Genomic DNA, 23605 nt, shown 5'->3' on the forward strand with positions numbered 1-23605 from the left:
AGAAGGGTGTAAGACTTTGGAAAAGAATAAGGAGGACCGCCGCCGAGGAGGTTCAATCGGTGCTGCAGAGGTGCATACTGATCAGTACAGCATAGGACCACGTTTACATCCAAACGTGGAGAAATAGCCACAGATGTTACTCACGCTTTGGCGTCCCTGGAGGATACCCAGAGTGTGTAGATTTGCCGGAAGAGTCGCTGGATGGCAAGGAGCCAGGTGAATGATCCATACCGGGAAAGCTGTTCACGGGAAAGAGATGCAGTATCACTCAAACTTGATTCGAACTCAAAACGGGTAGCCAAAGTCAAAGAGCGGACATCTGCAGCCAAAGGCAGACAAACGAGGAGAGATGAGGTACGGATGAAGGTCACAGAAACAGCGTAGGGAGATGTTGACAGCTCGCTCCATGACATAGGCTGGAAGGGAAGGTCCAACGCTGAAAAGCTGGCAGCCGGATGTCTTTGGCAACCGGCATGCTTTATTGACGCGGAGAGCAGTTGCAGTCAACATGATGGTTAAGTTGAAAGATGTGAGTCTGATATTGGGAAGACCGAGTCCTGGATGGTGTAGAGCAAGGCTCGACCGAAGTTGAATTGGAGTTAATTCTCGGGCTGAAGTGCACCATCGTTGATAGCTAACAATCAATGGCAATGAGACTGTCGAGTCAAGCATCAAGCCAAATGGCACACACAAAGGTGATTGCAGCACAGATTGACACGAGACAGCACGGGCGGACATCGTTGCAGGGCGTCTTTGCAACACATAGCGGCTGTAGTCATATCCTGAGGTGTGGTCGCTGGAAACTGTGGTCAGCCTCATTAGCCGAAAGGAAAGCCATCATTGGCAGCTTCTGGTTGCACAAGAACAAGCGATTATCCGCTCGATGAATTGGGTAGACATAAAGCGAACTCGACATAGTCTCCAAGTCAAGGCTCGTGGTGCATACATGTACCCCATAGTAACGACAGCGGCCTGTTCAGGTCCCCAGCCGAGATATCTGAACAACTCCCATTTCCGCAACATGAGGGCGCTTGATGTGACGTGACGTGATGTGACGACGAATATGCTGCAATCAAGAATCGGGAATCGACCGGCATAGAATACGAGTAAGATGAACTGCTCAGAATGGGTCCGTGAACACCGGCAGGGTGTGGATTTGAGATGAGCGCAATGGAGATTGAGTTGATCTTGATCAAGTGGTGTTTGGTGGAGACCAAATGGCGCCAGAACGGAGCTGGACCCATTTCGAAGGAGGCAGAGATACGGAAGAAATAAGTGAATGGTCCATATGGACTGTGCGAGTGTGTCGAAAATAGTGGGTGAGGATGGGCAAGGGATGGGCTCTGCGGATATTAATTAGAGGGTGATACTCCATCCAGTAGTGATCGCAGCCTTGTTGTACCTCGTACGCAGCCTTACGATCCCTCAAACCACCCAACACACACGCAATAATCCATAGCTAATGCACAGACACCAGGACCCTAAATATGAGGCAAGTCGACGGACCACGCGTCTGACTCGCTGACTCGAGGCTTGTTCAGACTTGAGACTTGGACTCACTCCGCATCGTCCTTGCATCGAGCAACAATGGAACCTTCACGAGAACTCAATGGCCATGGTTGTGCCGGCGGGCTAAGCACCATCACGGCCCTTGCGTCTTTCAACCATGACTCCTCGCGTCTGTCGTCGAGGCCTACTAGGCCTGGCCGTCAGGTCTGAAGGTCTGACCACTCTGGGGTGCACACAATGATGGAGGAGGGAAACGAGGTCAGTGCTCTTGCGGAACCTTACCAGCATCACCAGTTGTCACAGAAAGGACAGCGCCCTGTCAGACAATGGAAACAGATTCTGGAATGGATTCCCTGATTCGTTGCTGTAACGGCTGGAATCACAGCAAGGATTCTGAAATTGTTCCCTCTCAGAAATCCGCAATCAGCACAGGAGGCAGCTCGCATGGACGGCAGGCTGGTGTTTCAGGACTGCAGCTGGTCCATGTCTAGCCGAGTTTTGACGGTGGAGCCAAAGGCGACCAAGGCTAATGAGTCTGCAGGCGAGGGTGTTTAGGCACCTTTAGGCATCCCTCCAAGGCCAATGGGGCGCCTGTACCTGGACCCCTAGGCTAGCTATGGCCCCAACTAGAATTGCCCCGGCATCTGTAGGGCCCACTCAAGCCCCTCGCCGGCTGTAAGATACCGAAGCCAGGTCCTATTCGCTGTCCGTGAGCCAGGTACCTGCCTGCATCGCCTGCGCAGCCTCAAACCTCCTGACACGGCTGCTATCTCACTACTCGTTCTGTTGTAACACCCTCCAAACCCTCTTCCACACGTTCGTTTCCATTCATTCGCTCGCCGTCCTGTGGTCGTGCTTTCCGCTCCTTCTCAATCTCGTCTTCGTCCTCTCTCAACTCGCCTTGTGCTTGTTCGGCCTGATTCGCTGAATGTTGGTCAATTCTTCACCTCGTTAGATACCCAGACTGCCTTTTTTCTATTGCAGTGCAATTCCTCGCAGGACACTCCTTCACACGGTCTTTACACGCTCGTTCACCTCTTCGCTCGTTCTACCGAATCCGACTTCTCTTCGTTCGACAACTCGCGGACTGGCGCCTGCAACTTCTTTTTCTTTTTTTGATTTCCAGCCCGACAGACAGTGCGCAACTAGTTTTGCGACTTGTGCACCCCATTCCAGCCTCTTCACAATCAACCCTCGGCCCAAGCCAGCAAGATCTGGTGCTGATATCACCCATTGAAACCCGCAATTACTACAGATTCTGAGGAAAGCAGCGCAGGAGCGCGGTCAAATTGAGAGAATATTGGCAGAGAGGACAACGCGAGGTACGCAACCACACCGCGACGAAGGCCTTCCAAGAATTCACGAGAGCCTTGCCCCATGAATTCAGTCCTCAGGAAGACGACTAGTCAAATGTGAACCACGGCCAGACACGCTGACGCAGGCAACAGTCTTCAGTCCATCTCTTCAAGAACGCAAGTGACATTCATAGACCCGTCACTTGTGCGTCACCCTGATCTATCTGATCCCTTCAAACGCATGTCGGGAACATGCATGCCCGCTTCTAAAAACATCCTGGTACATGCCCGATCTCTGTTGAAGGGAAGCGAAGGGGTTTGAGACCTGCTTGAATATACCCCCGTCGCTATCTTAGTCTCAGACAATCAGCCATACTTACCATGGATCCCTATCAACCTCAACCGCCACAACCAACTCATGAAGCCCGCTTTCACTACTCTAAACCGGGCTACGCTCAACCTTCACTTTACCAACAGTTCCCTCCACATCCGTCAGTGAGAGTACCCCCGAACGTGAAGCTGAGCGCCCGCCAAGTTCCTGTCGGTGTGGGAACTGCTCCTCCTCCCGTCAGATATGAGAGTCCCCCTCGTCAGCAACAGCAACAGCAGCAGAGATCTACGGGGAATGGGATGTTGGTTCAAAATTTCAGATTCCCTATCGCCCCGCCCATACCAACATCATCAGGAAGAACGAGGCAAGACCCCTCCCAATCGCCCGGTCGCAAGTACAACATGCATCAATCCTACATGTCATCGGTGGTGGACGAATTCTCTACGCCCGGAACAACCCCCGGATCAAGATCAAGGGGCTTCCCAACTCCAACCTCTAAGCGATATTCGGGTTCTGTGTATGCTGAGAGCGATATTCTAGGGCCTGAAGAGCAGCTTGATCAAGATGGTTTTGATTCCGACACAGATCGACCCGCTTCGGCCGATCCAATGCCGCAAGTAGTGCGGCAAGCGAGTATCGGGAAACGGGCCAGGCCTGCAATCACGACCATTAAGAATCGAGAGAGCCAAATCCAGCAAGACATTCCAGAAGATTTTCCGGCTCCTCCCACTCACGTGAACAAGAAAACAACAATGGAAGCCCTCAGTGCAGCGGTGGCTGCTGGCATGGGCACCCAACCTCTTGAATCTCGTTCAGGTACTCCTGTATCTCGAAGTTACACTCCTATCAGGATGCCCTTTGACACATCTCCTCCGCTCTCTCCCTCCGCCGATAGAGAATATTTGCGGACGCCAAAGTCTCCGAATACAATCGCATCAGGAATGATGCTTGCTCGGACACCGACCTCGGGACATTCTGAAAAATCCACGAATAATCTGCTCGGCTTGGGTATCGAGCAGTCTGCAATGAGCGACAAGATCCCCGCCAGCCGACGGCCGCCCAGGTTGGATATGGACGCAGTCAGGGAAGCCGAAAGCCGTGGCAGCACAACCAGTCTGGCAGACTTGATCAGACGAGCAACGAAGCTTGCCGCCAATCTGGATAGAGGAAAGACAGCAAGCCGGCTAGGCATGCTGGACATGTGGGGCAGCGGTGAAAAACTGGGGCCTACAAATCGCCATTCCACCATGTCTGACATGCTATCAGCTTTTCCTGCTCCGGCTATAGGTGGCACTCCAACAAAACGAGATACTGTCTGGCCCCTAAGTGAAAAGGGCGATGGCTACGCTTCAACCACGGATCTATCCAAAAGCCACCACCGAAAGCAACGGCGGAAATGCTGCGGCTTATCATTACCTGTCTTTATCGTCGTCCTCATCGTCCTCATTATTCTCATTGCAGCCGCTGTATTAATACCCATATTCTTAATTCTTGTACCAAAACAACATCGATCTACCAACCTCAGCGACTGTGCAGCCAGCCATCCTTGCCGGAATGGTGGCACCAGCATAGTGAGCAACGACGCTTGCGTCTGTGTCTGCTCGAACGGCTTTACCGGAAGTCAGTGCGAAACGCCTGGAAACGCAGCCGATTGTATGACCATTACGTTGAATGATGGCAATAACGAGTACAAAAATGCAACGCTGGGTCTATCAATACTCCCAACCCTTTCGGATGCACAAACGCGATTCGACATCGCACTAAATGTCTCAACGATATTATCACTTTTCTCATCCAACAATCTATCATGTACAAGTGAAAGTTCTCTTGTCGATTTCAACTCGAGTGTTTCGAACCTGGGAACGAGGAGAACGAGACGGTTTATCATGTTACCTGGCTTTGAGCCAGATCCAGCTGTGCTTCACGGCGATCCTCACTTGCCTCGGGTCACGGCGCGTGCAGAAGCAGATTGCTCGGAACCATCCCTTGAGAGAAGGCAAGACGGTGGGGTCGCAGGAACTTCCACCTCGAACGGGATTGTCTTCCAAGCAAGCTCGCCAACCATAGGACCTATCAGTCCCACTGCACCTGTGGTGACTGGTGCCTCAACTGTTACAAGCGTGAGTGCGACGACGCACGCGGCTAGTTCGGTCACCACGTCGGCGTCAGAGTCCCCATCTACCACAACCAGTGGGGCGTCTGAACCTTCGTCATCAGCCATCAGCAGCGAAGCGCTCGACTTCGCCAGAGTTGTGGTTCTCTTTGTTCTCCAAGAATCCCGATCCATGAGTGTGGCCGTCAATTCCCAACAGCGCATAGAATCGTTCTTTACTCAACAGGCAAATGGTAATACTACGTCTGAGAAAGTGGATGTTGGGTTGGGAAGCTTGCCACTCACAGCGGATTTTAACCAGTTCACTATCATCGAAGGCAATGGGGAGGTATTGGGTGGACAGGAAGGTTCAGGGTCGACATGAAAGAGAGAGAACGCAAGGGGGAGGCAATTCACATTACGTGACTTGCAAAGTTGCAAGGCGCTAGATCGCATTGCAATGGCGTTTGAAGATGGACCTGGATTTCTACATAGCGCCATCTCAGGCTCGATATTGACGCGTTCAGAAATATCGCTGGGTCGGGATGGGCAAACAGTTATTGGAAACAACAGAGGGTATCCAAATGAGGCGGGTCATCTTGGCTACGTACACTCACCGAGGTGTCCATGTCGTACTGTTTCCCCTTGGAGCTCTTGCTTGTATGATGTTCTGTTGAGCGCTGGAGGACAAAATACTTTCTCACGGTGTTTGAGCTATCCCTTATTTCGACGTGGCATATAGACACGTGTGTGGCCAAGTTAGACCTTGATACACTTGCTGCTTCTCTCCTATTTCTTTTTCCTTAGAGCCCATTTAGAAGCTACAAAGAGGGTGACCAGCGTTCGTGCTTGTGGACAGGGACAAGGATGAGTTCGAGTTCGAGTTCGAGTTCGAGTTGGTATCTAAGTCTGTGTGATTCACATTAAATGAGCATTGAGCATCGAGAATACCTAAAGCGGCAGAGCTGGTATGTTTGCCAATCTCAAAACATTGATTTATTTGGCTCCTAGAGGCATTGAAGACTGAAAGGGAAATGCAAGACAGCTCTGCTTGCTGTAATTCATCGTTTAGGACATGCTCATATCTCGTATTCTCGTAGCCGCACCGCCGCAGGCGGCAAGCGGCAGATACTTCCAAATCAAGACTCCTTACGCGAAAGGCACTGCATTCTGCTGTCGCCTTACGCCGTCTTGGACAAATGATAGCATTGACCTTAAAGAATGCTCGTTGAAGCGCTCACCAATGCAATGTAGTCTTCAACATCGTCCATCATGATTACTGTCAACAGGACTTCATGGGTTTGCCATCTAGTCCTTTAGGAGCTGATCGATTTCTTCCTTTGTCAAACCTAGCAAGTAGGCCAAATCCAGCATGCTTTCACCAATGTTTAATCGCGCAGGCGCTTCCATTTGGACCTTGGATTTAGCTTTCCATGCGACACCCAGACCTGCCGTCTTAAGCATGGGAATATCGTTGGCGCCGTCCCCGACCGCCATTGTCTGGACAAGTGGAATCCCCTTGCTGCCCGCTAAGCTTATTAACAGGTTTCGCTTGTGTTGAGAATCCACTATTGGGTGCGACGATTCGAGTTCCCCTGTTAGTGTATTAGAGTCGGGGTCCAAGGCAAGGTGATTGGCGAAGGCGTGATCAAGCCCAAGTTCGCCGGCAAGCCAGTTCGCAAGAGGCTGAAATCCACCACTGAAAACGGCAAGAGTGAAGCCCAGTCGTTTCAAGCATTTGCATAACTGTTTCGCGCCCGGGGTGATGACGATTTTGGGCTTCAGCCGTTCAAACACGTCACTTGGCACGCCCTTCAGAAGAGCCACCCTTGCTTTGAGGGAAGCCGCAAAGTCGAGTTCTCCATTCATAGCGCGCTCGGTGATTGCAGCAACTTCCTTCTTGACCCCAACAAACGCGGCGATTTCGTCGATCACTTCCTGATGGATGAGGGTGGAGTCCATGTCAAAGACGCACAGACGTTTATGTCGCCGGAAGACATTGGAGGGCTGCAAAATGATCTCGCAATTCCACTCTCTTTCGAACTTGTAGATCGATTCGTGCTTGGAGATAAGGGGAAATGGCAAGTATTCAGGGTTGGGAGGTGGGGAAAAAGTAACCTCCATGACCCTTGGTTTCAATGGATCCGGAGCTAGACATCGGTGAGAAGACGTCAATTGCTGCTCATCAGGCGCATTGTGCACCAGGAGGCTGTCAAGTGTGGAGAGGAAGTGCGTCAAGCATAATTGGGAAATATAGGCACCATACAGATGATCAAGAGGTTCAGGTTCGGGAGGCGGAGGCTCAAGAGGATACTCCGAAATGTTCGTAGTCGGAGCGGAGCCTTCAGCGATTTCTGGGACCGGGATTGGATCTGTAGGTCTCGCAGGAGGCGACTGATCTGGGTGGATATGGGGATGCCGTGGTGCGCTCGAGTTGTAGAAGATGGTCGCGACAAGCCTTACTGGATCACCAGGCTCAGGAACGCAATTGGTGTGGGAGATTGTGTGCACAGTTCCACTCTCTTGAGCAATTATCGGTGAAGGGGGGATCGCACTGACGGATCTTCTCGAGGCACTCGACAGAGAAAGATTCGAAACGGCACTCCGAGGGACTCGAGGTGGCTGCTCCAGAACTCCATCAATGCTTGCTGAAGGTCCCGTTTGGCGTGACTTATACTCGAGATGATCGTCGAGAAAGGTGCTGCCACTTAGAGAGTCTTTGGCCAAGCTGAGCTTACGGGATCGCGAAGGCGACGACATGTCCAATATGGTTCGAGACCCAGCTTACAAACATGTAAAAGTGGTCGTGCAGAGGACTTGAAGCTTAGATGGTTCTCACTGTCGAGAAGCCGCACAGGGTCAACGATGGAGAGCAACAGGGATCGGTGAGCAGGAAGTGATCGGCAGGATGCAAGACGACGTCATACCATGTCGAGATCAATGCAGGAACAACTCAGTGAGGCTGAGATCAGCGTTGAGAGAAAAAGGGAGAGAGATTGGTGAATATTTTCAGTGGGTAGGTGGCCGAGTCCGGCTGCGATCAAGATTGACTGGTAAATTAAACTCACGCATGCCCTTGTCTGGGGAGCTTTACCTGCAGCACACCCTCAAGGACGGGACGTACAAAAATGACCCCACTGGTTCGAGCGGCAGAGCGCACAACTCGGGAGGCATTACAGCGAAGTTGCACAGAAGGGGGGACAAGGAAGAAAAATCGCAGCCAAGGGGCAACAAGACGGAGTCACAGCCGAGCATCTCGCCCAGATGACATCATGTTCCATCTCCGCTCACGTGACAGGAAAGAAACGGGAGTCTTGGCATGTTTGTCTCCTCGCACGAAAAAATTCACCGGGGCTCGGCAAACCCCCGCTCCGGCTCTCGCTCAACATGCAGTCCAAAATGATCTCAACCTTACTTATACTCCGGCTGTCGTCAACCTGCCACCATTTCGCGACATCTAGATCTTCCTCTCCGCAATTTGCTGTACCCTCTTATTCTCGTGTTTTTGTTTCCTTGGCTAAATGAGGTGCTGCAGGGGAGCTGTCACGTAAGTTGCAACCTCAGGCAGGACTGGTTGTATGCTGCACTCCGATTGCGCAGCCGTGTCCGTCCGCCGGTTAAGAAACTGGGGCCCAGCTGTGGCCGGAGACCCTATCCTGTACCCAGTACCATCTACGCAGGTAATCCAGATTTTCTCCGATACCCGATATCCTACGGCTCTCGGAGTGAGAAGGCCAGCAAATGACACAAGACACTCATCGTTGAAAATAGTCGGCATCCAATGAAGATGAGGAAGGCTCTTTGCCTCCTCGATCACGCCATCGACCAAGGGATGAGGCAGTTGAGCGAGATGGGGGACCTCTTCACGGATTTTGCAATTTTGGCTGCGGATGGCGAGGCTCTCGACTCCTAGTTCGCTCCACTGCTGAATTGCGTGCTCAACGATGATATCGTAGGCAGTTGATTTGTAAAAAAGGTGAGTTTCCAGCACTTTCATCATCCCCTATGTTGCCGTCAGCGGTATCTCTTTTCAATGGGTTTCCTCTCACGTTTCTCGACCTCCCTTGCCCAAGTCTCTTCATATCTGTTCAACCCCTTTGCCCCAAGCGAGCTCGACATGGCATCAAGAGCAGAGACCCCGTGTGGGAGTGGCCGCAGCAGCCCCTCATTGGGGGGTGCCGACTCTGGCTATTCTTCCGGCACCAATAGTGAAAGTGAACTGTCTGAGGTGTACTTCACCAAGCGACACCTTCGATTTCTCAACCGCCAGCTTCAGTTCCTCGAGCCCCAGGAGATCCTCAGATGGGCCATCACCACCCTTCCCAACTTGTACCAGACCACTGCCTTCGGTCTGACAGGTCTTGTTCAGCTGGATATGCTATCTAAGCTCAAGATCCCTCGGCCTCAGATGGTCGATCTCATCTTCCTTGACACCCTCCATCATTTTCCCGAAACGTTGGAGTTGGTGGAAAGGGTGCGAGAAAGATATCCTCTTGTCAACCTCCATGTTTTCAAGCCAGCTGGCGTTGAGACCGCAGAAGAGTTCAAGGACAAATATGGCGACAAACTATGGGAGACCGATGACAATAGATATGACTATCTTGTCAAGGTGGAGCCTGCACAAAGAGCTTACCGTGAGCTGCAAGCATATGCTGTTCTCACCGGCCGTAGAAGGAGCCAAGGTGGAGATAGAGGATCGCTCGATATCATCGAGGTGGACGAGGCCGGTTTGCTCAAGATCAACCCCATGGCCAATTGGAGCTTCGATCAGATTCAACAGTACGTCAAGGACAATGACGTGCCATACAACGCCTTGTTGGACCGGGGCTATAAGAGTGTCGGTGACTGGCACTCAACCCAACCTGTCGTGGCAGGTGAGGACGAACGTGCTGGTCGATGGAAGGGACAACAGAAAACTGAGTGTGGCATTCACAATCCTCGGTCAAAGTATGCACAGTACTTGATGGAACAAGAGAAGAAGAGAGAACGTGAAGCTCTAGAACAAGCTCTCCGGAAGGTCAGTCTTGACGAGCGGTCATGAGGCAAGGTTAGAAGCGGGCTCGTGTTTGAGCAGCATAGCGTCGGCGTTCGGGATTTCGGCCATCGGGCATGGCTTGATGCATTTTCCCTGAGGGGTTTCACACAGTAGAGGCATGAGCGACGCGATACGAGCATTTGCATGCAGCATCAGGGGGGGAAGATGATAGATTGGTGATGGGCAATCGATGGACGATGGACGAAAAAACAATGGTGGCCGCCTCACGCCTCACAGACGTTTAAAAGCGGGCAAGGGAGCTTCTTGGCGGCCAGCGGGCTTACCGAGTCTCTGTTATCTGGACCGAAGGTGGAAGGAGAATCGCTAAGCCCCCTTTGGGCCTTTGGGGCGGCCGGTCCGCGCGCCCCTTGCCATAGATTTATCAATCACAGTTGCAGATTATCTGACCGCCCATTCTTCCTTCGCTGCCTCGCATTTCAATAATGGTTTCTTGCCTGACCTGCTGCTCTTCTGAGGCCCGAATTCGACAGTGGTGTGCATCGTGCATCGGGGAACCGCTCCTTGTCTGCTGTCCTCTTCTGATCGCTGAAGCCCAACTCTGTGCGAAACTCTGTCGCCCACTGGGTAACACATTGACTCTCGCCCGCGTGCTTCAGGCCAGCCTCCGTCGCGTTATCTGCCCTCCATCTCCTTGTTGAGCATGGCAACGGAGATCGGCAGGCTTAGCGAGACCCAAAAGGAGTGCTTGGCCTCACCGTTCCACAAGGCAATCCCTTTGGCCCCCTCCTTTTCCAGAAAGGCTCACGCTTTCGAATGCCAGACGGACACCACTGCCAGGCACCGGAACTCGGTGCAAACATATACCAGGCTGGATTCTGTAAGACTATTGGTGACGATCCTGGGGGGATCCCTTTAGGGGTTGCAGTGGGCAGGCCAAAGCAGGGGTAGGTAAGCCATACATCGTGCAGCTGGTGCCAGGGTCGTAAAAATTTGTGTGCGGGCTCGCCCGTGGCGGGGATTACAACAGAACGAGAATAGAGTAGGTTCTTACTCTTTGGCCTTGGCCGCTTGAGCTGAACGAGGATATAATAATACTTATACTAGGGCATCTCCCTTCTTGACGTTCCAATCTTTTTGTTTTGTCCTTTTTGTTGCTGCTGCCCTCCTGTCGGCGTTGTCCAACCCCAAGCTGTGTGCTGACTGACCCCATTTTCGACATCTTTCCTGGCAAGGCCCCTCCTACACAGACACCATGGCCAATCCACCCCACGGCGGAGTCCTCAAGGACCTCCTCGCTCGAGATGCCCCTCGTCATGCCGAGCTTGAAGTTGAGGCAGAGAAACTGCCTGCGGTCGTCCTCACCGAGCGCCAGTTGTGTGATTTGGAGCTCATTATGAATGGCGGCTTCTCACCGCTCGAAGGGTTCATGAACGAGAAGGACTACAACGGTGTCGTTGAGAACGTGAGACTCGCAAGTGGAGCGCTCTTCAGCATGCCCATCTGCTTGGATGTCGGGGCCCAGATCATTGAACGTCTGAAGATCAAGCCTGGGTCACGGATCACTCTTCGAGATTTCCGAGACGATCGCAATCTGGCTATCCTCACGGTGGACGACGTGTACAAGCCAGACAAGAATAAGGAGGCCCAAGAAGTCTTTGGGGGAGACCCGGAGCACCCAGCCATCAAGTACTTGATGCAGGCGACCAAGGAATTCTATATTGGGGGCAAAATCGAGGCTGTGAACAAGCTCAGTCACTACGACTACGTTGCTCTCCGATACACGCCTTCGGAACTCAGAGTGCACTTCGAGAAGCTCGGCTGGACTCGTGTGGTGGCTTTCCAGACTCGAAACCCCATGCACAGGGCACATCGTGAGTTGACTGTACGCGCCGCCCGTGCTCGTCAGGCCAATGTGCTCATCCACCCTGTTGTGGGTCTGACGAAACCTGGTGACATCGACCACTTCACTCGTGTCCGTGTCTATGAAGCGCTTATGCCCAGATACCCCAACGGCATGGCGGTTCTTGGTTTGCTGGGACTTGCAATGAGAATGGGAGGGCCTCGCGAGGCCATCTGGCACGCCATCATCCGAAAGAACCACGGCGCTACCCATTTCATCATCGGCAGAGATCACGCAGGTCCTGGCAAAAATAGCTCCGGGAAGGATTTCTATGGTCCCTATGACGCCCAGCACGCCGTCGAGAAATACCGAGCTGAGTTGGGCATTGAGGTCGTGGAATTTCAGATGATGACCTATCTTCCGGATACAGACGAATACCGGCCAAAGGATCAGGTCCCCGAAGGTGTCAAGACCTTGGACATCTCTGGCACCGAGTTGCGCAGACGTCTAAGAGTTGGTGCACCCATCCCAGAATGGTTCTCCTATCCTGAAGTCGTCAAGGTGCTGAGAGAGTCAAATCCTCCTCGCGCGAAGCAAGGCTTCACCATTTTCCTGACCGGCTATCAAAACTCCGGCAAGGACGCCATCGCACGAGCCTTGCAAGTCACCTTCAACGAACAAGGCGGTCGCCCTGTCACCCTACTTCTAGGTGAAACTGTCCGTCACGAGTTGTCCTCCGAACTTGGGTTTACAAAAGAGGATCGCGACACTAACATTGCGCGTATCGCCTTTGTTGCCGCAGAATTGACCAAAGCTGGTGCTGCTGTGATTGCTGCACCAATAGCACCATTCGAAGAGGCCCGCCAGGAGGCTCGAGAGACCATCCAGCGATTTGGTAGCTTCTTCTTGGTTCATGTTGCAACCAGCCTGGAGTACTGCGAGAAGACGGACAAGCGTGGAGTGTATGCGCGAGCTAGGAGGAATTCAATCCGGAACTTTACAGGTATTAACGATCCGTATGAGAAGCCCGAGGATGCGGACTTGACCGTGGACTGTGAGAAGCAGTCCGTGAGGAGTATCGTCCACGAAATTGTCTTGATGTTGGAGAGCCAGGGCTTCTTGGGCAATGTGTAAATGCATTTACGAGCAGGGTTGGTACAATGAATGAGGAGGGGGCTTTCGAGGATCTGATCGCGAAGAAACCGTAAATCCCTTATATAGACGTTTGAAACACTAGAACCATTTTGGTTAAATGCATCTCCTCTGCAGCTACTGGGTATACAGTTACAAATTTCTGCGAGGAGCTCCGCGGCTCGTAAGCGCAAGGCTGCGAGGTGAGGTCCCCGGTAGGCGCCAAGGACGCGTCAAGACTCAGAGCGCAGTTGAGCTCATGTCAACCTGCGGACCAAACCTACTCAGAAAACTAACCGCCAACCTCTGACCCTAGCCTCTTCGACTTCTTCAAGTTTCGTCCCTGTCTTCCTCCTATCTCATTCACCATTTGCTGCCGTACTGAGTCGTCGATTCGCGTTCTTATCCCGCCACAATGTCGGAAGGCACACTTTTCAAGCCGGAGAAGGACTATACAAAGGAGGCGGACAAGGTTCTCCCCGAAGCAGAAGCATTATCCAAGGTAGGGCTACTGGTCGCTCTGAAGGAGAATCTGGGCTGACTTGTTCACAGAAAGATATCCACAAAGCCATTGACAAAATTCTTTTGCTCGAGAAACAAGCAAGACAAGTACGTGATTGTATCTGAAGATCCTGGATTCTGTCCTCGCTAACCATGGGCGCCAGTCCTCAGACCTTGCCACAACCTCACGATGTCTAGTTTCCATTGTAACCCTATGCAAAGAGGCTGGAGATTGGAGCCTGTTGAACGAGCAAGTCCTACTTCTATCAAAGAAACATGGCCAACTGAAACAGGCCATCACAAATATGGTTCAAGTTGTCATGGGATTTCTTGATGACACACCAAACCTTGACACCAAACTCAGTGTCATCGAGGCACTTCGAACTGTGACTGAGGGCAAGGTGCGCGCGCTCAATCAATTGTACGGGTCTGCAATTAGACTGACGAGGGGACTAGATCTTTGTGGAGGTCGAACGCGCCAGGATCACTCGAATACTCTCCAACATCAAGAAAGAGCAAGGCGACATCAAGTCAGCATGCGACATTCTTTGTGAACTTCAAGTCGAGACGTTCGGATCGATGACGAGAAGAGAAAAGACAGAGTTCATCCTAGAACAGGTGGCACTGTGTATACAGAACGGTGACTGGACGCAGGCAGCGATCCTAAGCAGAAAAATCAGCACGCGGTATTTTGCCCGAAAGCCGAAGAAAACACCCGAGCAGATAGAAAAAGAGAAGAAGGAGAAAGCAGACAAGGAAAAGAAGAAGCCCGAAGAGGAACCTGAAGCGGAGCAAGAAGACGATGTCACAGATCTCAAGCTGCAATATTATGAACAGCAAATCACCCTGGCAAAACACGAAGACAAATACCTGGAAGTCTGTAAACACTACCGACACGTTTTGGATACCGAATCAGTGGAGAACAACCCTGAGCAGCTTCGTGCCATTCTTCAGAGAGTCATCTACTTTGTCCTGCTGGCGCCATACGATAACGAACAATCCGACCTCCTCCACCGCATCTACCAGGACAGTCGTAATTCCGAAGTCCCAAAAGACGCAGCACTGCTAAAACAATTCACAATCCCAGAACTCATGCGCTGGCCCATGGTTGAGCAACAATACGGTGACCACCTCTGCTCGACAGACATCTTCTCCAAGACTGCGGATGCGAGCGATCCACAGGCTCATACCCGCTACGAAGCGCTGAGGCATCGAGTGATCGAGCACAACGTTCGGGTAATTGCAAAGTACTACACCCGTATTACTTTCCCGCGTCTAACCGAACTGCTGGATCTCTCGGACGAAGAGACCGAGAAGTATATATCGGACCTCGTCACCAAAAAGACGGTTTACGCCCGCATTGACAGGCCCGCCAGAGTGGTGAGCTTCGAAGTCAAACGGGGACCGGACGAGGTGTTGGACGAATGGGGCAACAGTATGAAAGGCCTCTTGCAGCTTTTGGAGAGAGTAGGGCATTTGATGCAGAGAGAGGAGATGATGGCGAGGATCCAACCAAAGGAGGAAGTCAAAAGAGCCAAGGCTTAGTTCACCGAGGAATTCTAATGAGATACCGGCTAGTTTGGGATGGAGTCGATTGTATCAGTACCTTGCTGTTCAGCCGCGGAATGGCAGAAATAGACTGGAGTGGGTAAGCTGTGTTACCTACACATACAATGCTGCCTCTTCGAGTTCTTTTAGAGAAGGTTCGGAGATCGGTGCATAGCTCAGCGTCCGCCTGGTTCATCTAATACATGACCCTGGACAGCATCGAGTGAATTGTCCATCGCTCGAGGTCTAGTCGGAGTACTCGAGAGGTGAGCCGAAAGGATTGAACTTGCCGATGTATAAGACTCGCCCTAAGTCCGAATTCGCAACGGTCCAGACAGAGTATTAATAAAATGGACGTCCAAGTGTCTTCTCTAACTAATGGCCCATCAAAGGCCCAAGTATTTCTTCACTAGCGTCGAAGCTCACTCCCTCGTGGAAGGATTGGCAAACAAGGCCCATGGCGGGCTTTTTTGTCAAGTGTCATTATTTGGGGCTGGCATAGAACCACAACAACCTTCCCCAGTACCTGGCATTCCACCATGACACCAAATATATCACGTTGAGGCTGTGAAATTCCTTGAAAATCAAATGTCGACGTGAAATCTTAGTTAGCACCTTGATAAAGGAGGTACTATACACCCACATCTTACAACCCCCTTAGCAACCGCGGCACAAAAAGTCCAATGTCGTCTCTTCCTCTCTCCCTTCTTCCCCCTTCCGCAATCTCTCCTTCAGCATTTCACCAAGCGCTCAAACTGTACCCCTCGCTGGTCGAGAAGGTGTACAGATCCAAACTCAAAAACGATCCCAAAAAGGTCGCCGACGCGTTGGAGCGCGATCTCTGGAGGTTTGAGGTGTTGCCTGCTGCTGTTGCTGCTGCTACTGCCGCCGATGCTGCCTCGAGTACTGGAGTCGGACGGGCTCAGGTGACTACGCAGGCCTCAAAGAAGGACGAGAGCAAGAAAAAGAGGAGTCTTCCCGATGCGCTGGACGGCAGTAGTGTTGGGGGTGGATTGACCAAGGATGCTGTTGAGAGGCTGGTGCAATGGAAGATGTAAGTTCTCTCTCTCTTTCTATTTTTTTCTTTCCATCTGGATTCTACGCTGCTGTTTTATATAAGCGACAGTAATGATGGAGCTGTATTGAACGAGCCTGATCAGTACGGAGACGATCCATCACAACATCGACTGCTTTTCCTTTGTCTGCTTGGATCCTTCCTGCTTCCTGGCCCATTTGCCTCGTCGCAGCTGGGAGGGAACTCGGAAGCGGTTGCGCTTTCACATCACACCTGGAGTCTGCATTTGTCGTGGCCGCGCTACATTTGTTTCTTCTGGAGAAGGCTCACGACAGTGGTGGTGATCATGATGATTTACATGGCCTCGAAAAACGCACGAAACTATATTCCACGTTCTCCATGTGTTCTAGTTCGCTTGCATACGTCCTTGCATGGCACGCGCTCTTCCCCTTTGCCGCAACAAGTGTCTCGTTATTTTTGCGTGGACCTCAGGAGCAGTTATTCGGTATCTCTTCGTTTAGCCTGGCAGCCGGCCCCCTGACTTGCTCTCTTTCTCTCAGAACCCACGGCCACTCTCGGCCCTTTCTCCCAGCCATGGTGCGGAAGAACGACGCCTCGGCGATCCAAATCCAGACGTCTCTCGCTTTCGCCAAACTCTCTCCTCCTTCACCGTCAAAGTCAATGCCAACGCCAAGGTCAGCTTTCACGCCTCGTCCTCGTCCATCCGCCACCACCGTAGCCGAAGCCCTGGACGCGGTCTGCAAATTGACCGGCATCGGACCGGCCACGGGGACACTGATCCTCAACGTCTTCGACCCGGTCCACATCCCTTTTTTTCAGGACGAGATGTTCGTGTGGTTCTTCCCCAACGTCGGCGACAAGCTCAAGTACACGCTCAAGGAGTACCTGCGGCTGCTCGAGGCGGCGGCACCGGTCCTGGAGAAGTTGAACGTCCGGGCCGTCGAGCTGGAACAGGTTGCTTATGTCCTGGGACACGTGGACGTGTTGGACGCGGCGGAGCGCCAAGCGCTAACGGACGTGTTCAAGGAGTGCGAGGGCGATACTGGTACTAGTCAGGACGGCAATCGCGGTCCGGACCGCGCAGCGGAGGATGGTGGCGATGCGAAGGACACCACGACCAGTACTCCACGGCGAGAGCCACCACCAGCTGATAAAGGAAGGAAACGGGTAGCGAGGGAAAAGGATGAAGACGACAAGGGAGGAGAAACCCGGGCTCCAAAACGACGATCACAGCGGAAGAAGTGAGGAGAATTAAAGCAAAGAGTTTTGCCTTTTCAAGTTCGTGCTGGAGATTAGATTGGGTAATTAACTATCGTTCTTTTCCACGCCGCTCCAGAGGACGATCCATGTGGGCTGGAAGACGGCACATATCCCTGTTTTTGTCCCTTGTCCAAAATGCAATGCTGCAAGAACGGATCGATCAAACAGAGAATACACGGCAAGCATTATCAAGTAGTGGGCCCGCATTTTTCCCTTTGGAGAAGTATTTTACAAGATGAGACCCAATCCGGCAATGGCAACGGCGACAAGGCCACGAGCCATATCCAAGCTCGGTGCACCGTTACCAGACGAGGAACCGCCAGTCGCGCTGGCACTGGCGGATGTCTCGCTGCCGGAGCCAACTGAGGAGCCGGTCTGGCTTGCGGAGTCTGAGGTGGTTGAAGCGGGCGCGCTCACGGAGTCGCTGGTGGTGGCGGAGGCGGTCGAAAGAGGAGTGCTGGTAGTGGATGGGTAGGCAGACGCGGCGGCACAGTATTGCTCGCGCTGCTGTTGGACGGCCGTGACGCCGGGGTCGCTCGGGCAGTTGTTGTAGCAAGTCAGCAAGTTCTGGTACTGCGTGCACAGGCAGCTGTAGTCGGTGCTCTGGCATGAGTTGACCTGCCCTTGGATGGTTGCAAGGCAGGCATCGAGGATGCTGTTGTCTCCCTGTTAGCATTGGACCATTCGCTCATAGGACGACAGCCCCATGTGATGATACTCACTTCTGGGCAGCGCAGCTTGAGGTCGAGGTAGTCGTGGCCGCTGTGGAAGTGGCAGTCTGAGCAGCTGCCAGGGAGGCAATGGATGCCAACAGAAGAGTGGTCAATTGCATCTTGTTGTCGAGAAGCGAAAGTATTTAACGAAAGACTCGAACTGGAATGGAGGCAATGAGTGTGTGAATGTATGTATCAACAGAACAACACGCAATGATAGTTTATTACCGTTGGATATGGACCACAGGAAGCAACGGGGAAAGAAGAACCAGGCAGTACGGGGAAGGAGAAAAAATAAATAGAGAACCGCACCAACGCCGACAAGCCACCACCTTGACCACCCTGGAGCGACTTGGGATGGTTTGGTTGACCCGGGTGGATATGCATACTCGGTAGTACAGAGTAGTGTATTACCTAAGTAGGTATGGCTGAATCGAGCACCACCTCGAAGAGCGCGAGCCGGAGGATTGGTCCAGTCGGATGGATTTCAGGAGTCCGGAGGTTGTGGGGGAGACAAGCATTGACCCTCGATCATCTCGTTAACTGGAGCGTTGGGCCTCCCTTTTGGTGCATTGTCTCGCCTATGGTCTGCGCGGCATTGGACGCCACCAGACTGAGACATGCTTGCATTTTTTTGGTGACCTCCTCTCCCCTTCTAGTGGGACGGACAAGTCAACAACGCGATGAAAGTGTGGATGCGAGGTGCTTGACCATGAGGTGGCTTTCCACTATGGGACAGCCAGTCCAACCAACCATTTCGAAGGAGAGAGACAAGAAAAGCTCATGCGCGTCAAAATATCAAGCACATGCAACAAGGAGGGAAGAAAAGACACGGACATGCAAAGCGGAGAACCGTCAAGAGACATGGTCGAAATTAGCATCGGCGCTAAAGTTTGGCCAAGACCCGCTAGCGTCATAAACGGAAAATTGATTTGTTCTCGCAAGAGTTTAGCTGCGAGCCACTTTTCTGGGCATCACGTAACCCTTAAAACCCCCTTTTCCCCTTCATCATCCAAGATTGCTTCATTGACATGCCTCCCCCGTCTTTTGTCTCTTTTCTAACCTTTCTGGAGTACGGAATGGATCATTCGCATTCCCCAGACCTCGATAAATCTCCCCAGTTCACAAAGCTACTCCGTACGAGGCACTGAGTACGGCGTAATGAATGCCACTTCGGAACGTTCAATGTTAGGAGAAAGCAATCATCGGCCTTCGTCTATTCCCCTGCAAGGAAAGGTGCTCGGTGAGTAGAATTTGATCATGAGCTTCCGACAGCCTGGAGAAGCCGTTGGGGGCGAAAGGTAATCACTCCATGCTGCGGTAGCTACCAGCGGTTTGTGCTCGTTCCTATTACATATTAGGTACGAGCCCTGCTCTGATCACCCGCTTTTGATTTCGCCCTCAACTCCGCAGTACTCGTAGAAGGCGTGCAACCACAAGATTCGGCATTCTGCCGTCCTTCACGAGGGTGTTGAGAATGGCAATTACTGGGGCAAGACCCACGTTAACCGAGAGCAGGACCACAGGTGAATGTTCGCTCCTGTTGCACGCACGTCATCAACGATCTGCCCGTATGCTGCAGACCGGGCATGGAGGGTGTCTGGGATCTACATCACCAAGCACTCCCTTCATGACCCCAAGAAGGTATTTGCCGTCGTCTTATCTATTTCCTAGCAGGGACATTGAGAGCATCAAAAGATGGAAGACGAGAGACAAGCGATACGAAGCAAGCTCCTTTCGACAACGCGAGGAATTGTCTGTTCAACACTGTCCGTGCTTTTGTCGGTCCGGTGGGGTGGAAGTTTACCTTGAACCTAGTTGAAACCTCTGAAAATGATAGATAGATTTATTGATTGCTATCTGGAAAGAAAGAAGAGATGCATCCGCGTGACCTGTATGGCCTGAGATGCCTGTACAAAGGCAGTGGCCTTCATTATCACTGCCTCTGTGTGTGGTGGCGAGGACTGACTCTCCGGGCAGTGGCAGGCTACAGTGAAGGTTCCAACTACTCTGATTACTCATGACATCAACCGGAAAACACTCATTCCCATCTTCTTCCGGTCTGAACTCTCCTCGCCTGCTCATGGCACCGACACGGGAGAGGTGGAGCAAGAGCCTTCAAGTCGTTGATGCTGGCAGCATCGGCGCAAAACGCCGAAGCAAGGTCTTGCTGCTGATGGCTCTCGTGATAGTTCGACCTGGAATGGGACACTACTATTGTAACGGAGCACTTCTGGGATTGGCATGCACGTGCAACAACGCACAGGGGCCTGTTAAGCAGGCCGGACGTCGAAGAATGCCTTTCTGGTCGGCGCTGGTAAGGTAACACTACCACCAAAACCACCCACGGAGAGGCAGCGGCTAGGGCAACGAGCGCCTAGCACGGCGGCGGCGTTGAGGAGTGGAAAAGGACAAAAGGAATGCTCAGGAATAGGTAGACGGTATCCAGACACCATAGAATACTCGGTTCAAACTGCAAAGAATGGCACAAGGCCAGCACTGTAAACTGTCAAGCACTCTGACAGCGATGGCATGCTCGCACAGCCATTCTGTGACTGTTGTAACTGTTGTTATACCCCTCTTGTTGATACTTGAATGCTCAATAGCCCCATCCTGCCTTAAAGCCTCTCGTCCACAGCCAAAATTGATGCTAGTTCTTTTTGTCCTGACATTTGACCAGCCAAATCGCCTTCCTGCCACCCCCGTGCCGCCACAACACAGCCACTTTCGCCTTGTTACACTATGGCGAGAAGGATTACCATGTTGGCATAGAAAAACCGACATGCTCTTCGTCTGTCGTTGCCCCCAGAGAGGTATTATTGAGATGAGGATCTTCCGTCGGTCTTGGCTGAGGGCTATCTTGTTTGTGATGATAATGTCGTCGTGTTGCATAGAGTCTCGATCCATGGGGTGGATGTACTATAGAGGACCCGGGTAGGAATAGTGTACCCAGTAGCGGATGCCGCATGTGGGATGACGATCGTGCAGTGTGCTTTTGGCACAGGAATGAACAACAGTCTCGTGGACATCGTGTGTGGTGCACCGTTCAACCCGGCACTTCAATATCATGATACTCTGTTTAACCTTTCTGGAAACACCCAAGACCAAATATTCCGTATCACCTCAGCACACTGAGTAACGCGCATTGACGCAAGCCAGATGCTGATTGAGTGGAATGCTTACCAAGGTCAGTACTCCGTATGGGGCCGCCGAATTTCTGACAGCGACGAGGCCCAACAATGTCAAACTTACCCAGCAGATGAGCTGTCCAATCTCCATGTCCAATAAAGTCAACACCACGACTCAACTCTCGATTCTATTTTCCTTTCTCGGTTCTTCATTGTGACTGCGTCCGGAGCCCTACGGCTTTTCTCGGTGCACGGCGAAGACAAGAGAGAAAGAAAGAAAGAAAGAAAGAAAGAAACTCAAGCTTCCGGGCCCGCCGCAATTCCGACTGCTGAATACCCGTACACCCTGTACTTGTAGTCTCGTTCGCAATACTAGCCGGATAAACCACGGAAAAACCGCAATAGTTTATGTATCTCCTTCTCAAAGTGGTATAATGTTTGTCGGAAGATCCAGCTTCTGTCACCAATCGGATCGCGACCTTGCTAAAGTTACAAACCTGGTTCTTTTTGGACAGACCACAGCCGCCCAATTTGGGACGCATGGTTGCTGCTTTATGGAAACCAAATCGGTTTGGCTTTTCGTTTGTCACAAAAAATCAAAAAAAAAAAATCAAAAATCAAAAATAAAAGCCGTTGTGAAAAGAGGGTTCTTTCGATGAAAATATACACCACAAAATGTTGATGCCCATTAGACGTATTTCCTTTCCGAGGTCGCAAGCGAATGGCCCGATACCGTTCTAAGGCCTCTTTGAATTTCTGATGGAGACTAATACTCTGCTGGTTATCCTGATGAGCCAACAACTATAGAAAAAAGATTGATTGAGTCTAAGCATAGCGCTGGCGCCAGAAACGGGCTCGCTGGGCTCGAATTCCGTATTAAAAGGGCACGCAGGAGGTCAAAAACTATTGGGACCCATTGGACACACCTTCCATTCTAGTACAGACTCAGGATTCTGCTCACAGTTCTCGAGGCGTGCCTAAGCCCGCTCAGTCGGGGCTCAGGTTAAGTGGCGGGACACTCAGGCCTGGAGACGGAAACGGAACGAGGAGAGGTAAGTTTTGGCCATAGTATCAGAGACTACAAGGCACAGCCTTATTGGGATGCGGAGTGGCGGAGCGACTCATCCTTCAGGAATTGTAACCAACAGTCTGCAAATCAGGTGTCGCTTTAGGTAAGCACGAAGAATCTAAAACTATCGACAATAGCGGCATCCAGGAACCCAACCGTGCAATAACTCGAGCTTCGTTTCTCCTCGAGAGGGGGGATTTCGCCATCAGAGACTTTTCAATCGACGAGATGATCGCAAAAGATGCGCCGCGGGTCTTTTTAGCAGTGATTAGGTAGATAGACTCGTATATTTAGCCACGAAAACGTTGAAAATCGTAACGTTACTCGCTCGCGCCTGGACTGGATCACCAACCTTGACCTGAGCTCGTCTCTCTTCTCCTGGGGTTATGGGACTCGGGGTAGACCCTGGAGGGCCAAGCCCAGATCTTCGGACTTCAATGCTCCATGTGAGAGCAGGTCAATATTTCGAAGGGTATTGTACGAGCCTCAATAATGCTCGATCGAAGCAGGATTCATTGTATATTTGATCGAAAAAAGATCCGTAGACTTGCCCAACAAGTTGCCCAAGGGCACATTGATCCCATTTCGAAGCGTAAGGCACGATGCAAGCGGTAAGATCCTGACAAAAGACAAAGATGTGATCATCTTGAACATGTGTAAGCATTCAGACACAGACCGTGTTGGATATGAGCATGGAAACCTGAGCCTAGACAATCCCAAGACGGAATGGGACCGGTTTATCGCTTTTAAACCAGGGCAAGGACGAAGTACTTGTAGATGATCGTGACGACTTTCACCTAACTGGGGCTTCGGGAGAAGGCAGGCAGCACCCTCTGATTGCATGCGCGCCACAACCCACTTCCTCAAGGAAACTAACACCGGTTGCGTGACCAGTCTCTCCCTGAATACCTATAACTTTCTTCTCCTGATATTCATGGTGTCAGTGCTATCCGTACGTATATTCATTGGCGCCGATCATGTCGTTTTGCTTGTCAAACAGGCAGGTCCGTGCAGCTTCTCGAATGACACATATCGAAAAGCGAACATAGGGAGCAATTTGTTTCATACCGCATCTCCAAGAACAATATGTCCGCAAGAGTCAATCGAACCTGCACCGGTTGCAACCACTTCTGACACCCCTTCAATATAAGCAAGT

At 51.8% G+C, this 23605-nt stretch overlaps 8 protein-coding genes across 8 annotated transcripts; 6 read left to right on the forward strand and 2 right to left on the reverse strand.

The window, feature by feature from the left end:
- Positions 1-3185: 3185 nt before the first annotated feature.
- Positions 3186-5612, forward strand: A1O5_05460 (uncharacterized protein; the record flags this gene model as incomplete). Its single annotated transcript, XM_007746061.1, has 1 exon — positions 3186-5612. The coding sequence occupies one exon, from the start codon at positions 3186-3188 to the stop codon at positions 5610-5612; it is 2427 nt and encodes an 808-aa protein (XP_007744251.1).
- A 923-nt stretch (positions 5613-6535) lies between these two features.
- Positions 6536-7987, reverse strand: A1O5_05461 (phosphoserine phosphatase; the record flags this gene model as incomplete). The annotated part of the gene is made up of 1 exon (XM_007746062.1): positions 6536-7987. One exon carries the CDS (start codon positions 7985-7987, stop codon positions 6536-6538), a length of 1452 nt encoding a protein of 483 aa, XP_007744252.1.
- A 1357-nt stretch (positions 7988-9344) lies between these two features.
- On the forward strand, positions 9345-10268 carry A1O5_05462 (phosphoadenosine phosphosulfate reductase; the record flags this gene model as incomplete). The annotated part of the gene is made up of 1 exon (XM_007746063.1): positions 9345-10268. One exon carries the CDS (start codon positions 9345-9347, stop codon positions 10266-10268), a length of 924 nt encoding a protein of 307 aa, XP_007744253.1.
- Positions 10269-11475: 1207 nt separating this feature from the next.
- Positions 11476-13197, forward strand: A1O5_05463 (sulfate adenylyltransferase; the record flags this gene model as incomplete). Its single annotated transcript, XM_007746064.1, has 1 exon — positions 11476-13197. One exon carries the CDS (start codon positions 11476-11478, stop codon positions 13195-13197), a length of 1722 nt encoding a protein of 573 aa, XP_007744254.1.
- A 412-nt stretch (positions 13198-13609) lies between these two features.
- Positions 13610-15240, forward strand: A1O5_05464 (26S proteasome regulatory subunit N5; the record flags this gene model as incomplete). Its single annotated transcript, XM_007746065.1, has 4 exons — positions 13610-13696; positions 13747-13803; positions 13860-14096; positions 14152-15240. The coding sequence occupies 4 exons, from the start codon at positions 13610-13612 to the stop codon at positions 15238-15240; spliced, it is 1470 nt and encodes a 489-aa protein (XP_007744255.1).
- Positions 15241-15926: 686 nt separating this feature from the next.
- A1O5_05465 (uncharacterized protein) lies at positions 15927-16301 on the forward strand (the record flags this gene model as incomplete). Its single annotated transcript, XM_007746066.1, has 1 exon — positions 15927-16301. The coding sequence occupies one exon, from the start codon at positions 15927-15929 to the stop codon at positions 16299-16301; it is 375 nt and encodes a 124-aa protein (XP_007744256.1).
- Positions 16302-16852: 551 nt separating this feature from the next.
- On the forward strand, positions 16853-17524 carry A1O5_05466 (uncharacterized protein; the record flags this gene model as incomplete). The annotated part of the gene is made up of 1 exon (XM_007746067.1): positions 16853-17524. One exon carries the CDS (start codon positions 16853-16855, stop codon positions 17522-17524), a length of 672 nt encoding a protein of 223 aa, XP_007744257.1.
- Positions 17525-17767: 243 nt separating this feature from the next.
- A1O5_05467 (uncharacterized protein) lies at positions 17768-18371 on the reverse strand (the record flags this gene model as incomplete). The annotated part of the gene is made up of 2 exons (XM_007746068.1): positions 17768-18194; positions 18262-18371. 2 exons carry the CDS (start codon positions 18369-18371, stop codon positions 17768-17770), a joined length of 537 nt encoding a protein of 178 aa, XP_007744258.1.
- Positions 18372-23605: the final 5234 nt, after the last annotated feature.

This window comes from Cladophialophora psammophila (genome assembly GCF_000585535.1).
Source record: "Cladophialophora psammophila CBS 110553 chromosome Unknown aczJe-supercont1.7, whole genome shotgun sequence".
Classification (NCBI taxonomy): Eukaryota; Fungi; Ascomycota; class Eurotiomycetes; order Chaetothyriales; family Herpotrichiellaceae; genus Cladophialophora; species Cladophialophora psammophila.